The sequence below is a fragment of the Sus scrofa genome, chromosome 6 (genome assembly GCF_000003025.6).
Source record: "Sus scrofa isolate TJ Tabasco breed Duroc chromosome 6, Sscrofa11.1, whole genome shotgun sequence".
Taxonomy (NCBI): domain Eukaryota; kingdom Metazoa; phylum Chordata; class Mammalia; order Artiodactyla; family Suidae; genus Sus; species Sus scrofa.
Window position 1 is genome coordinate 120,555,272 of NC_010448.4, and position 13,517 is coordinate 120,568,788.

General features: G+C 44.1%; 1 protein-coding gene across 12 annotated transcripts in view; it reads left to right on the forward strand.

The window, feature by feature from the left end:
• FHOD3 (formin homology 2 domain containing 3) overlaps positions 1–13,517 on the forward strand; it is a 549,164-nt gene that overhangs the window by 518,448 nt on the left and 17,199 nt on the right. For 7 of the 12 annotated variants that reach the window (XM_021096273.1, XM_021096275.1, XM_021096277.1 and 4 more), the window contains 3 exons: positions 2,426–2,618; positions 7,001–7,024; positions 8,851–9,025. In XM_021096273.1, the coding sequence (XP_020951932.1) occupies positions 2,426–2,618; positions 7,001–7,024; positions 8,851–9,025 (392 nt within the window). The remainder of the gene's footprint in view (positions 1–2,425; positions 2,619–7,000; positions 7,025–8,850; positions 9,026–13,517) is intronic. The other 5 variants (XM_021096278.1, XM_021096274.1, XM_021096281.1 and 2 more) reach the window with 1 other exon arrangement.

Genomic DNA, 13,517 nt, shown 5'->3' on the forward strand with positions numbered 1-13,517 from the left:
CGCCAAACTTTTTTTTTGGGAAATCTATTCATACCTTTTGTCCATTTTTTTGTCTTTTTTTGTCTTTTTCTTTTTTTTTTTACAACCACACCTGTGGCATATGGAAGCTCCCAGGCTAGGGGTCGAATTGTAGCTGCAGCTGCAGGCTTACACCACAGCTACGGCAGCACTGGTTCTGAGCCACATCTGCAACCTATGCCACAGCTTGCAGCAACACCAGATCCTTAACCCACTGAGCAAGACCAGAGATTGAACCTGCATCCTCACAGACACTATGTCAGGTTCTTAACCCACTGAGCCACAATGGGAACTCCTCATTTTTTGTCTTTTTAGTGTTGAGTTGTAAGATTTCTTTATATATTCCGAATACAAATCCCACATCTGACATGAATTGAAAATATTTCCTGGAGTTCCCGTTGTGGCGCAGTGGTTAATGAATCCGACTATGAACGTTGAGGTTGTGGGTTCGATCCCTGGCCTGGCTCAGTGGGTTAAGGATCCGGCGTTGCTGTGAGCTGTGGTGTAGGTCGCAGACGCAGCTCAGATCCTGTGTTGCTGTGGCTCTGGCGTAGGCTGGCAGCTACAGCTCCGATTAGACCCCTAGCCTGGGAACCTCCATATGCCGTGGGAGCGGCCCAAGAAATGGCAAAAAGACAAAAAGAAGAAGAAGAAGAAGAAGAAGAAGAAGAAAATATTTCCTCCTATTCTGTAGGTTTCCTTTTTTTTTTTTTTCTTTTTAATTCTTTTTCTTTTTGTCTTCTTAGGGCCGCACCCGCAGCATATGGAGGTTCCCATGCTAGGGGTTGAATCAGAGCTACAGCTGCCAGCCTACACCACAGCCACAGCAATGCCAGATCTGAGCCTCATGGTTCCTAGTCGGATTCGTTTCCGCTGTGCCACAACGGGAACTCCTAGGTTTTCTTTCAATCTTCACAGTATCCTTTGAAGTACAAAAGATTTTAATTTTGATGAAGTTCAGTTTATTTTTTCTTTGGCTGTTTATGCTTTGGTATCATATCTAAGAAATCATTTCCTAATCCAAAGTCATGAAAATTTATACTTTATGTTTTCTTCTGAGTTTTATAATTTTAGCCACACCCATAGCATGTGGTGCCCTGGCCAGGGATCAAAACCATGTCATAGCATTAATGCAAGCCCCTGCAGTGGCTTAACCTGCCGGATCACAAAAGAACTCCTGGTTTAGCTCTAGTTATTGGTTTTAAACAGCATTTTTCCACCCCCCCCCCTTATTTTAAATACACATCTTACACTTTCCTTTAGTATTCTGCACAAAAAGAATAAGCCAGTGTCCCTCATTTGGAAAACAAACCAAACCCCTATTCAAACTAGACAAATTAGAGTGATCAAAAAAAGGTTTTTGTCTACAATTAATGACATCATTTATATAATACTGTTGTTCTACATAAAAATTTTCCTCTGTCTCCTAGTATTATCTTCTTTCTCATTTCCTGATAACTAAATTTAAGGACATCTTTGCAAACTTAATTTATTTTCCAAAAGTATTAAATAAGTAAAATCCAATAATTTTAATTTATATACTAAATAGCTGAAATAAATTGATTTTGGGCTGCTTGTTTGGTGTGTCCTAATTAAATTAAGATTGCATATAATATTTGCAAGAAAACATTTCAAAACATTTACCCAGAGAAAACTATAAACATCTTTTTATAAACCCTTAATTAACATGTTATTTATTATCTGTTCATGTTAATTCCACATATTCATTAAAGCAGTACCCCCAAATTGCTAAGAAACATTTCTTTATCCCTCATTCAATTTTCATATGATCTAGAAACTGTGCAGTATCTTTTTTAAAACAGTATTTTATCATTTTTCTTTTACAAGTTTTACACATCTGTTTTAAAAAACACTAAGGCACAGATAAGCAAAAAGGAAAAAATTCATCCCTTAGAATCCCATCTCTTAGACATAACCTCCATCAGTGAGAAAGTGAGTTGATTTCTGGTTGCATTTTCACACTTCATCATCAAAGCCCCAGAAAGAAGACCCATGTCTTTGGCTGATTGGTTTCTTTTCTTTTTTTTTTTTAATTTATTTTTTAATGAGTTTTATTTTTTTCATTATAGCTGGTTTGCTGTGTTCTGTCAATATTCTAGTACAGCATGGTTACCTAGTTACACATACATGTATGCATTCTTTTTTCTCACATTATCAGGCTCCATCATAAGTGACTAGATATAGTTCCCAGCGTTACACAGCAGGATCTTATTGCTAATCCATTCCAAAGGCAATAGTCTGCATCTACTAACCCCAAGCTCCCCATCCATCCCACTCCCTCCCCTCTCCCTTCGCAACTACAAGTCTGTTCTCCTGAAAGTTTGCAGAAAATGGGTTTTCGTTCCTTAAACCTGAAGTCCTTGCCGCCCTCGTGTCTTCACTGCAGGTTCCACTCCTTTCTGCTCTTTATGGGTCATCCACCTTATGCGATTCGGGAAGTGAACATAAACAAGTTCTGCAGGATCATCAGTGAGTTTGCCCTGGAGTATCGCACCACCAGGGAGAGGGTTTTGCAGCAGAAACAGAAACGAGCCAACCACAGAGAGAGAAACAAGACCCGAGGGAAGATGATCACTGATGTAAGTTTCATAAAATCAGTTTCTTTATGCCATTTATTCTGAAAATCTGATCAACCACAAAACCACTCTGCAGTTTGCAGGCTGTGACTTTTTTTAGCTGTGGGGAAAAAAATTCCTCTTTTAAAAGGTGCTCTTTTTTTTTTTTTTTTTGCTTTTTTTAGGGTTCCATCTGCGGCATATGGAGGTTCCCAGGCTAGGGGTCAAATCAGAGCTGTAGCTGCCAGCCCACACCACAGCCACAGCAGTGGTGGATCCAAGCTGCATCTGCAAACTACACCATAGCTCACGGCAATGCCGGATCCTTAACCCACTGAGTGAGGCCGAGGATCCAACCCACAACCTCACAGTTCCTAGTCAGATTCGTTTCCATGGCGCCACAACGGGAACTCCTAAAAGATGCTCTTACACAGTCCCTCTACCAGTTCTGTGAAAATCTGAAATAATCAAACGTAAAACTAAGATGTAAATTGAGGATGCCATGTCTGGTGGAGGAATTTTAAGCCACCACACGAGTAATTAACTTGGTGTGTTGTGGGATGCTAATGACATTAAATTCTTGACTCCCTTTTCAGACTTTGGGATATGGGTGGACTTGGAAGAGAAGAAGAAAATATATATAATCACACTTATCCTAGGAAAACAAATATACTGATTTGGGAGATGATTATGGATTTTAATTGTCATAATGATACTATATATCTAATCAGTTGACACATGGACCACCCATCCTAGGCATCTGAATGGAGACGTAATTGATGAGGTTACTCAAAGACATAATCTGATGGCCTCTTGGCAGTCCTTCGAGTTAGAGAATATCAGGGTGGCCCAGAGGACAGTGGAAGTATCGGGTGTTCCTTTGGGGACTCCTCACATTTGCACGCCTCCCTTGCTCTGCACTTTTCCCCTATCTCTTCCACCCTTTCCCTGGGCCCACCCATACCATGGGTACAGTCAGCCCTCAGATGGGAGGTGCTTTGTAACTGGAGGGCAGAGTGATGCGTGAAGGAATTCCCACTTTGGTGCAGTGGTAACAAATCCAACAGATCCACAAGGACTCGGGTTCGGTATCTGGCCTTGCTCAGTGAATTAAGGATCCAGCGTTGCCATGAGCTGTGGTGTAGTTTGCAGAGGCAGCTCGGATCTGGCATTGCTGTGGCATAGGCTGGCGGCTATAGCTCTGATTCGACCCCTAGCCTGGGAACTTGCATATGCCAAGGGTGTGGCCCTAAAAAGACAGAGAAACGAAAAGAAAAAGAAAAAGAAAGCAATGCGTAAAGATGCTAGAGACAGACAAAGACACACGGTACAGGTGCCTCTTTCTGTTGTGCCTTTATGAAACGTAGCCCATCTTTATCTATATCTGAGGGGCACATTGCCGCTCAGCAATGCAGGGAATGGAGTAGGCAAGGATTAAGCCATACAGAGTGTGGCATTATCCTGGGAGCTGCAACTCAATCAGACAGATTTCTTTGGGGAGAAATGCAATCAGTTAAGAAGACCTCACAGAGGCTGCCTTCTGTGCCAGGTGTGCATTTATGTGGTTGGAGAAACAAAGGACATACATGATTACAATCCACATTCCTGGGGGGGGGTCCTCACCTTCTCAGGTACTTTGTCTTGCAATTTTAAGGCATTTCTAAGGAGAACCAGGGACTGGTCCCCTCACCATTCACCCCAGCCTTGACCCCTTGGAATTTTCTGGACCCTTAGGGAATGCTCACATTCTTCTGCAGAAGGGGCTCTTTCTACAGATGGTCCTGAATGCCTTTGCAATTGGCTGAGTCTTCCGTCTCCTGTCCCAAAATCTGGGTTCAATCGGATCTTTAGCTTCCTAGAGGACAGCAACTCAGGAAGCAGACTGAATTCACTTGGGCAAACTCCGGCCCGCATTTCATTCCCAAGCATTATTATTTTTTATTATTCCATGAACTTTATTACATTTATAGTTTTACAACAATCATCACTGCCCACCCAAGTATTATTTTTAAAAGTTCTAAAAAGGGGAGTGATTATTTTTGTAGAAATTAGACACAATGGAGGGTGAGAAACCCAAGCCCAATATGCATATAGTTAAGAAAATAATCAGAATTTTTTGCCAAATTCTTGACATTTTTTTTTACAGATCCCACTAATTTTTAAATTCTCTCCTTCTCTGAAAATATTCAGCCTTCCTATTTATAAACAGGGGTAAACATTTCTAAAATTGAATTCAAAAATATTTAAGTTCTCATTAAAATCTCAACAGGGCAGGCTTCTTCAGGGTTCATCCTCAAGGTAGTCCCTGCTTTTAGTGGTCCAAGTGGTACCATTCATGTAGAAACATTGCCACCTGCTGGAAGATTAGGATATTGTCACTTAAAGCAAAGTGACAATGGCTTCACATTTTTCCAACTCTTGTTTGGCTCCCATTGTGTTCCCAGCAAAGCACAGGGCACCTAGGAAGATGGGAGTGCAATAAAAGACAGGCTTGTCCAATGGATTTCATAATCTGGTTATAAAACAACATGTGTCCACCGTTTAGACCACTTGAAACAAAACCAGGCCATAGATAGAAAATTGTGGAGCCCCTGAGATTTAGAGTTGGAAGTGATTTTTAGAGAGAACTGTAGTAAGTCATTTTTTAATACAGATGCTGAATAATGAGGATGAAAATGGTTGCGGTTAAACAGAGATGACTTTAGAAAAGCCATTGTTTTATAAGACATAGAGAAGTCTGGGTAGAGTCCAAACACCCTACATACATAGGCAGCCCCACATCTACTTTTGTGTTCCTGTCTCTCCTCTTCCTTCTCTATCCCTGAGTATGCAAAAGGCTTCCTTTTGTAGGACCCAGGAGTCCTACCAGCTAAGGATCAGGGAGAAACTAAGTCATTTCTCATTCCTTGTGTCCCAGACTAGTTCTAGACAAAGTGGTAACATAGACAAGGCAGCCCATGGCCAGTGTGGCCCTTTCTGGCATCATCACACTCCAGATGGGTGGTGAGAACCTGTCCATATCACAGGGCAGTGGTCATCCTGGCTGAGACAGTTAATCTCTCTCAACTCCAGCCTCTTCTATGAAAAGGGAATGCTGGTAACTTTAGGGGATATTGAGAGGGCTAGAGATTTTGCATATGCAGCACCTTGCACATGTGCTAATTGCCAGAAAATGCCAACTATCTGATTAAATAAATAAGCTCTAAGATAAAGAAAAATGGGAGTTCCTTTTGTGGCTCAGAGTGTTAAGAACCTGACTAGTATCCATGAGGATGCAGGTTCGATCCCTGGCCTTGCTCAGTGGGTTAAGGATCCATTGTTGCCGAAAGCTGCTGCCTAGGTCGCAGATGCAGCTTTGATCTGGCGTTGCTGTGGCTCTGGCGTAGGCCAGCAGCTACAACTCTGATTGGACCCCTAGCCTGGGAACTTCCATATGCCACAGGTGGGACACTGAAAATAAAAGAATAAAAACTTTTTTTAAAAGACAAATAGTCACCTCCTGTCACAAGGTTGTTGCCCTGGAAGCAGGGGTAAACATGAACTAGAAGCATTGTACCACTTTAGCTCCCCAGAGTTTAGTCAATTCTCAAAAACCTGTGTCTGATTTGCTTGCCTGGCTTGCAACCTCAGTGGAAACACCAGTTAAATTGAGGGGATGTTTGATTTAAAATTAAGGAATTGACATAACTTTCACCACTGATTTGTTTTTTGGAAAAGAGGTATTTTGTTGTCACTTAAAGAAGTTTGTGTGAGGATAATGAAAAGAATGACATGTCAGTTCCAACAGCCTCCCCAAGGGACAGGTAATTTTTTAAAGAATTTCATTTCCTGTTTCTGAGGTTAAAGTCATAGGCAGGGGTCCCACTTGTCCCATCTGGCCCACGTATGGAAGGATCCTCAGGGACCCAGGCCTGGCAGCCTGGGCAGGGAGGGGCCACCTGGATGAGAGGTGGGGCAAAAGCTGATGAGTGTCAGGAGGTGGAGGGAGGCCAATAAACTTACTGAGGTCCTGATGGATGGTGGGTGGTGGTAGGTTCCACTGGACATGGCCAGCCAAGTGGCAGGGCACAGAGTGAGGTCTGTGGTGGTCACAGAGCCAGGTAAGCTGGTTATCATCCTCCTCGGCAACCTCAGAGACTGGCCTGGAGCCCTACAAGTCCCTCCTGACTTTCGTCAGAACTGGTCCTGGGAGCCTTCAGAGAGAAGGTCCAGACAAGGGCAGGAGGGCTATGCCAGGCAGGACTTGGCCACTTCTGCATCAAAAGGGTGCACCCTGGTTGTGGTGACTGATTTCTTTCCTTGGAATTTGATGTGACATTGAGATGATGTCATCTTTGCTGACTTCTGTGCCTTCTAAGAATCCCTTCTGTCTTTCCCATCCTGTCCTGTCCTGTCCCCTCCCATAGACTGATGAAGAGGATGAAGTTGAGGTAGGAGGCTGATAAACACGAAGAATTCCCTGTGACCTCCCGAGGCGTGCCATAGAAGCCAACCTAACACAAGCAGCATGTCAGCCCTGTTCAGTGCTTTAAACCCTGCATGGCTGTGTTCTGGTTGGTTTCCGTGTGATCACTAACCTCTTACATGGGTTCCCGTCATGCTGTGTGTGCCAGTGCCTGACTGAAAGGGTCACTGCATTTTCCAAGCTGCGCCTGAGTCCCAGGCCCTGTCAAGAGTGGCAGGGTCAGGGAGTTCCCTACGTGGCTCAGCAGTTAACAAACTCAACGGGGATCCATGAGGATGCAGGTTCGATCCCTGGCCTTGCTCAGTGGGTTAAGGATCTGGCATTGCCGTGAGCTGTGGTGTAGGTCGCAGACCTACACTTGGATCTGGTGTTGCTGTGGCTGTGGTGTAGGCTGGCAGCTACAGCTCCGATTCAGCCCATAGCCTGGGAACCTCCATATGCTGCGGGGGCGGCACTAAAGAAAAAAAATGAGAAAAAAAAAAGTGGCAGGGTTAGCAGTCCTCTTCCTGCTGCTGGACAAATGGACAGAGGATTTTCCCTTTAGATCCTTGCCAAACCTTTCGGCAATTCAATTAAGAGAACTGGGATTTTGGAATAGCCACATAAAGAGCCCTAAGAGAAAGTAGGATGGTGGCTAAGAGCCAGGCCTGAGAGATGGTCACCAGCCATGGGCAGCTTGTGCCCATTTCCATGATTGGCATCCACTGGATCCGTTGGGATCAGTATGTGAAGGAGTGGGATGGCCAGTGGCTCCTCCCCTGCCCCTGGTGCAGATGCCAGAACCAGAGACTGGGGGTGGGAGTGCTGCTTGGCTGTGGAGGATGAGGAGGGAGCAGTAGATGGTAGTAGCCACAGGGGTGTCCCAGGCTCTGGCATCAGGGCCAAAACCCTGGATGAAAAGAGGAAGCCAGGAATCTATGGAGCTGTTCTTTGATAACGTTATCCCAACTGGCTTTTTTATTTTTCATCCAGCTGTTTGACGTTGTGTACCTATGGCCCCACAGTTCTAGCATACCTCTTGTTAAACATATATGCCTCCTCTTTGTTCAGCTAGAATTAGCGAATCGCATCACAGGAATGTAATGCTTGTGAAAACAACTAAATCTTTGACACCACAAGAGATAGTGCGTGTTGCCAAACTCATTTTCAGCATGAGTATCTGTGCTGTGTTCTGATGTGGGCCCCACCTCCAAACTCTGCTGAGGCCTTGGGGAAGTCACTTCATCCTGGAGGGCCCCTGTTTCCTTCTCCGTAAAGCGAGGTGGGACTCCATCTGGGAAAAAAACCTTCCCAGCTCCTCACATTCTTGAACGGAATCCCATTTTTAAAATTCTACCACCATAAGCGATATATGAGAAAATTTGTACTTCTTTCTGGCATTACATTTAAAAAAATCAATCTCACTAAATTGGACTAAGAGGGCATATCTCGAATCTCATAGCAAGGCTTTGATGTTAGAAACATTTGATTTCTGAGTTCTTCTCAGAGCCGAGGTCAATCGGCCCTTGCAGGCTCCCACAGAGGGAATCTACGAGAGACCCACTACCATGGAGGGCTGAGTATGGTCTTTCTGGGACCAAGGCTTTTCTTCTGCTAAAGAACTTCCTGGATATCCAGGTGTTCATTGGCCACCTCACTGAGCGCCATCACTAATGTGTCTGCAGAATGCACATAAACAGAAAAGCCAGAGAGAGAAAGAGAAGAGGAGGCTGTCCTCAATTAAAGGTTTCATGAGCTCAAGTTGGCTTTGGAGGGAGTCACCTCACACCCTAACCCCTGTTGGTCTTGCAGTCTGGCAAGTTCTCTGGCAGTTCCCCGGCACCTTCGAGCCAGCCACAGGGCCTGAGCTACGCGGAGGACGCTGCAGAGCACGAGAACATGAAGGCTGTGCTGAAAACCTCGTCCCCTGCCGTGGAGGATGCCACCCCCGTGCTGGGCGTCCGCACCCGCAGCCGAGCGAGCCGAGGTAACTCCCTGCCTGCGAGACCGCCCCAGGTGTCTGGTCATTACAGACAGACCACTGTGCCCAGGCAGTGCCAGTGCAGGCCGTCCACCCCCCAGGGCTCCCCATGCTGATATAATCACGCTTTGCTTCATTCACACCTTTGGGACCCACCTTCAAAAGCGTCGTCTCAGAATAAGCACAGTTTCATTCACACAAGGGAAATTAGTATTGTGAATGAATTCTCACAGGTTAAAGCAGAGATCAGGAAACCATGGCCTCCAGGACAAACTGAGGCGGTTGTTTATTCTTATAAATAAGGTCTTATGGGAACGCCAGCCACACTCCTTGTGTGTATATTGTCTGTGATGGCAGAGATGAGGGCTTGTGGCAGAGACTACAGGGACCATAGAGCCTAATGCTTTTACTGTCAGGTGGGGTATGAAAGAGTTTGCTGACGCTTGGATTAAAACCTTATTCTTTTTGATCTTTTAAATCCTTGGAGGCAGAAAGGAAACTAAAACTTCAAGATGCTAAAGACAGATAGGAGTTTTCAGGTTTGTTTCACAACTTGCAGCTGGAGTTCAATCCTTGGTCTGAGAATAGAGATCCCACATCAAACTGTTGCACAGCATGACCAAAAACAAACAAACAAAACAAACGAAAAAAGGAATTAAGATGGGAGTTCCCATTGTGGCTCAGCAGTAATGAACCCAACTAGTATCCATGAAGATGTGGGTTTGATCCTTGGCCTTGCTCAGTGGGTTAAGTATCCGGCATTGCTGTGAGCTGTGGTGTAGGTTGCAGACATAGCTTGGATCTGGCATTGCTGTGGCTAGAGCATAGGCCAGCAGCTGCAGCTCCAATTTGACCCCTCACCTGGGAACTTCCCTATGCCAGGAGTGTGGCCCTAAAAAAAGAAATAAAATAAAAATATAATAAAATAAAATGAATTAAGATGGCAGTTACCATTGCGGTACAGTGGGTTAAGGATCTGGCATTGTCTCTGTAGAGGCTCAGGTTGCTGCTGAGGTGGTGGTTCAATCCCCAGCCTGGTGCATGGGTTAAGGATCCATAGTTGCCACAGCTGTGGGGTAGGTTGCAGCTGTAGCTCGGATTTGATCCCTGGCCTTGGAACTTCTATAGCCACATGAGTGCAGCCAAAAAAGAAACAAAAGAAGAATTAAGATGCATTTTGCATCAGAGAATGCTTACCCATGTTTCCCTGGTCTAGTCTGACACCACATTAGCATTCCTAAATCTCCTCACTGCCAGCAGGATCCAGTCCCCGCTCTTCATGCTGTACTTTGAGGTCCCCTGGGGTCTGGTCCCATGCTGGCTCCACTTGGCCCCACATTGGGGATGCCACCCTACCCTGCTCACCCTGTGTCTCCCTGAGCCCTCGCTCTTGCTCATGCTGTCCTCTTCTTCTCTGTCACTTCCAGAGTTCACCTCCTCTGCACTCTACACATTGTCATGCACCCTGAGACCCCAGTTTGGGTCTCCTGAAGATTATGAACTTTATAACTAAAGAGCATGAATCCTTGAGGGTGGACTTCCTCCTCATGGTGTTTGCTTCCTGCATACTCTGCATACAGCTAAAAGAAACATTGTGTTTATTGCCCAGATCAGAATGCTTTAGCTTGTAAAGGGGTTCTAGTAGTAATTATAATGAGAAAATAAGTAAAACCGAACATGCCAGGCGAACTGGTTTATGGGTTACTGTACACATCACAAAACCTCAGTCACCAGCAAGCGTGTACTGCACCCTTCAGGCATCTTCCTAGACTCCAATGCAGCCAGAATCTAGTGGTCTGGAGAAACTCCTGAGAAGGCCCATCGGTGACTTCTAACTGGCTTTGCTGGCTGTCCTTTAAAAAAAAATGTTTGTTGTTGTCAGCTGTGTTAAATATTAGGACATAAGGAATAATAATTCAACATAAAAGACAAAGGCAGTTCCAAGTTTTCTTTAGCAGGAAGGGAATCACATGGTGCATGTGATTTCTCTGAGCTTCTTGGGAGCCAAGGGCCACAAGCTGCCCCCAAAGAGGAGTCTTGAATGGGCCTCTCAGCTGTGTTCTAGATCCCCAAGATTTACATGGGATTCCCAAATAGAGCTGCACTTGAGCCTTTTTTATGAATTACCAAATGATTTTCTTATTTCACATGAGTGCAATATCACTGAATCTAGTTCCTGCTCCTCGTCTCAATGTTGGACCTTTAACAGGGCTTTTCCTGTGACAGGCAGCTAAGAACATGCCAGGGAGATGGCTGTCTAGTAGCTCTAGTGGCATAGTTGGTTAGCGCATGGTACTTACAAGAAATGGATGTCTCCCACCACCCTTCCCCAGTGTTACCCTGCCTGAGACATGGATGATAAGTGGAAAAGTCATACGTCCAACTACAATCTTGATTCCCAAACTATACCCCAAACTCATACATGTATTATTCTTACCTAAAGAAGCACATATTAGATTCTCTGGGATTTGATTTCTTCCACACCCTCTGACTTTTGGGTAGTTTGGACGTGGAGTTAGGAAAAGAAAATAAATTATAATGTGGCAATGCAAAGGCAGCCTTTTGGTGACCAACGACAGACAGACACAGCTGTGACAAACCACAGCCCTGAGAGCTTTATTTAGAACATTCTGATGGTCTGGTTTTCTACGTGGGAAAAAGGCTGCCTTCTTCTTGGCTATCTATAAGAGCCTCCATTTCTCAGAAAAACCAAGAAGTGACAGGGGAGAGAGAGTGTGTAAACAAGAGAGAATATAGGAGAGAGAAAAAACTGGGTAAGATCAGAAGGTGAAGAAAATATTGTTAAATGCTGAGCAGTAGGCAGGTTTGCATTGTGTGGGATGTGGGGAGGGAAATCACTGCTCCTCCAAAAGGTCTAAGACATCCCATGCATGAGTCTTTGTGCCCCAGCAGCTGCTGCAGGCTTTGTGTGTGAGGCTAATCAAGGCCACCAAGAAATCAGGGGCAGCATTGGCACCTGCGTCTTACTGATCCCAGCCATCAGGAGTCTTGAGCCACTGTACTCTGGTGGGTGCAAAAGTAGTACGATGAAAGCCACCTTGGGAGATGGAGTCTGGTATCTCTGACGGAACATAACAGGTTGTGCTAATGTTAAAAGAGAAAAGAGAAAATCCTTCCTGACAGGAAAGGACAAAGACAAAAGATATTGCTGAGTTTGTACAATATGAGTTCATTTTTACTAATTGATGAAAGGGATTAGAAAGGAAAGATGATCGGTTTTGCTGCACGTACAGAGACTTCTGCTTCCAGGGATCAGGTTGTAAGGAGTAGCAGGTCACCACTCCTGCCACCATGACCAGAAGCTTGAATAAAGTAACAGAAGCTTTCTTTCAAAATACATAAGATAACTGTGAAAGAAAGAGGACAAGAAAAACTAGAATTTTAGGTGAGCTGAGAGCACCTCTCCAAGGGCACTTGCCAAATCTGGGCACAGGCGAATAACTGGACTTGGCTGTGGCAGAGTGACTTTAATAGTAAAGAGACAGCATCAGGACCTCTGATGGTCATGTGAGCTGGTGAGAGAGCTTGTAACTTGAGGAGTTTCAAATGCAGACCGTTTTCTCCATGAGAGCTTTGCTAAGTGTTGGGGCACCATGGGGAAGGGAGGCTGGGCCAGAAAGACAGCAGGAAATGTACAGTCTTGAAGTTCTGAGAAAACAAAGACAAGCTAGAATAAGTACCTCCAGCAAATGCATCCAGATAGTTAAAGACAGAATATTTAAAGACAGAAGTAGACTGATTCTCAATGAAAACTGCTCACTGGCCCCAACCCTTCTCAGTCCTTCACAGTGTCTGCTTAACAGAAAAAGGTAAAAGACTAGGGGGTAATGACACTGACTTCAGTCTCTGCATCCTTTTATACACAAAGTCCAGTGTATAGTCAAAATTATTAGCCAAGAGAACAAGAAAATGTGACTGTTAAGAGGAAAAGTAGACTAGAGCAGGAGATCCACAGGTGATCCAGATGTAGAACTTCCCAGTCAAGGTTTAACCATTATAAATGTTAAAGAAAATAAATGAAAATGGAGACAAATTGATAAAAAATGTGGACAATTTCAACAAAGAATTGAAGTTTATATGAAGAAGAATCAAATAGGCATTCTAGAACTTCAAAAGAAAATATCTGAAATGATGAATTGATTGGATGGGTTTAACAACAGACTGGTCCCAGCAAAAGAAAGGACAGGTTGGTAGAAAATGTACACACTGAAGCATGGTGAGGAAAAATGGAAAGAATAGAACAAAATTAAGACATGTGAGACACAGTTAAATGGTCTGATATCTATGTATCAGAAATAAAAGTAAGAAGCAATAATTGAAATAATGCCTGAGAATAGATATCAACCCACATATTTAAGAAACGTAACAAATCCAAAGAAAACCATACCCAGGCATACCATTGGAAAAATGCCAAAAAAAAAGAAATAAAGGAAGATAAAGATACAACTTTTACAATAGCCAGAGAGAAAAGAATGTA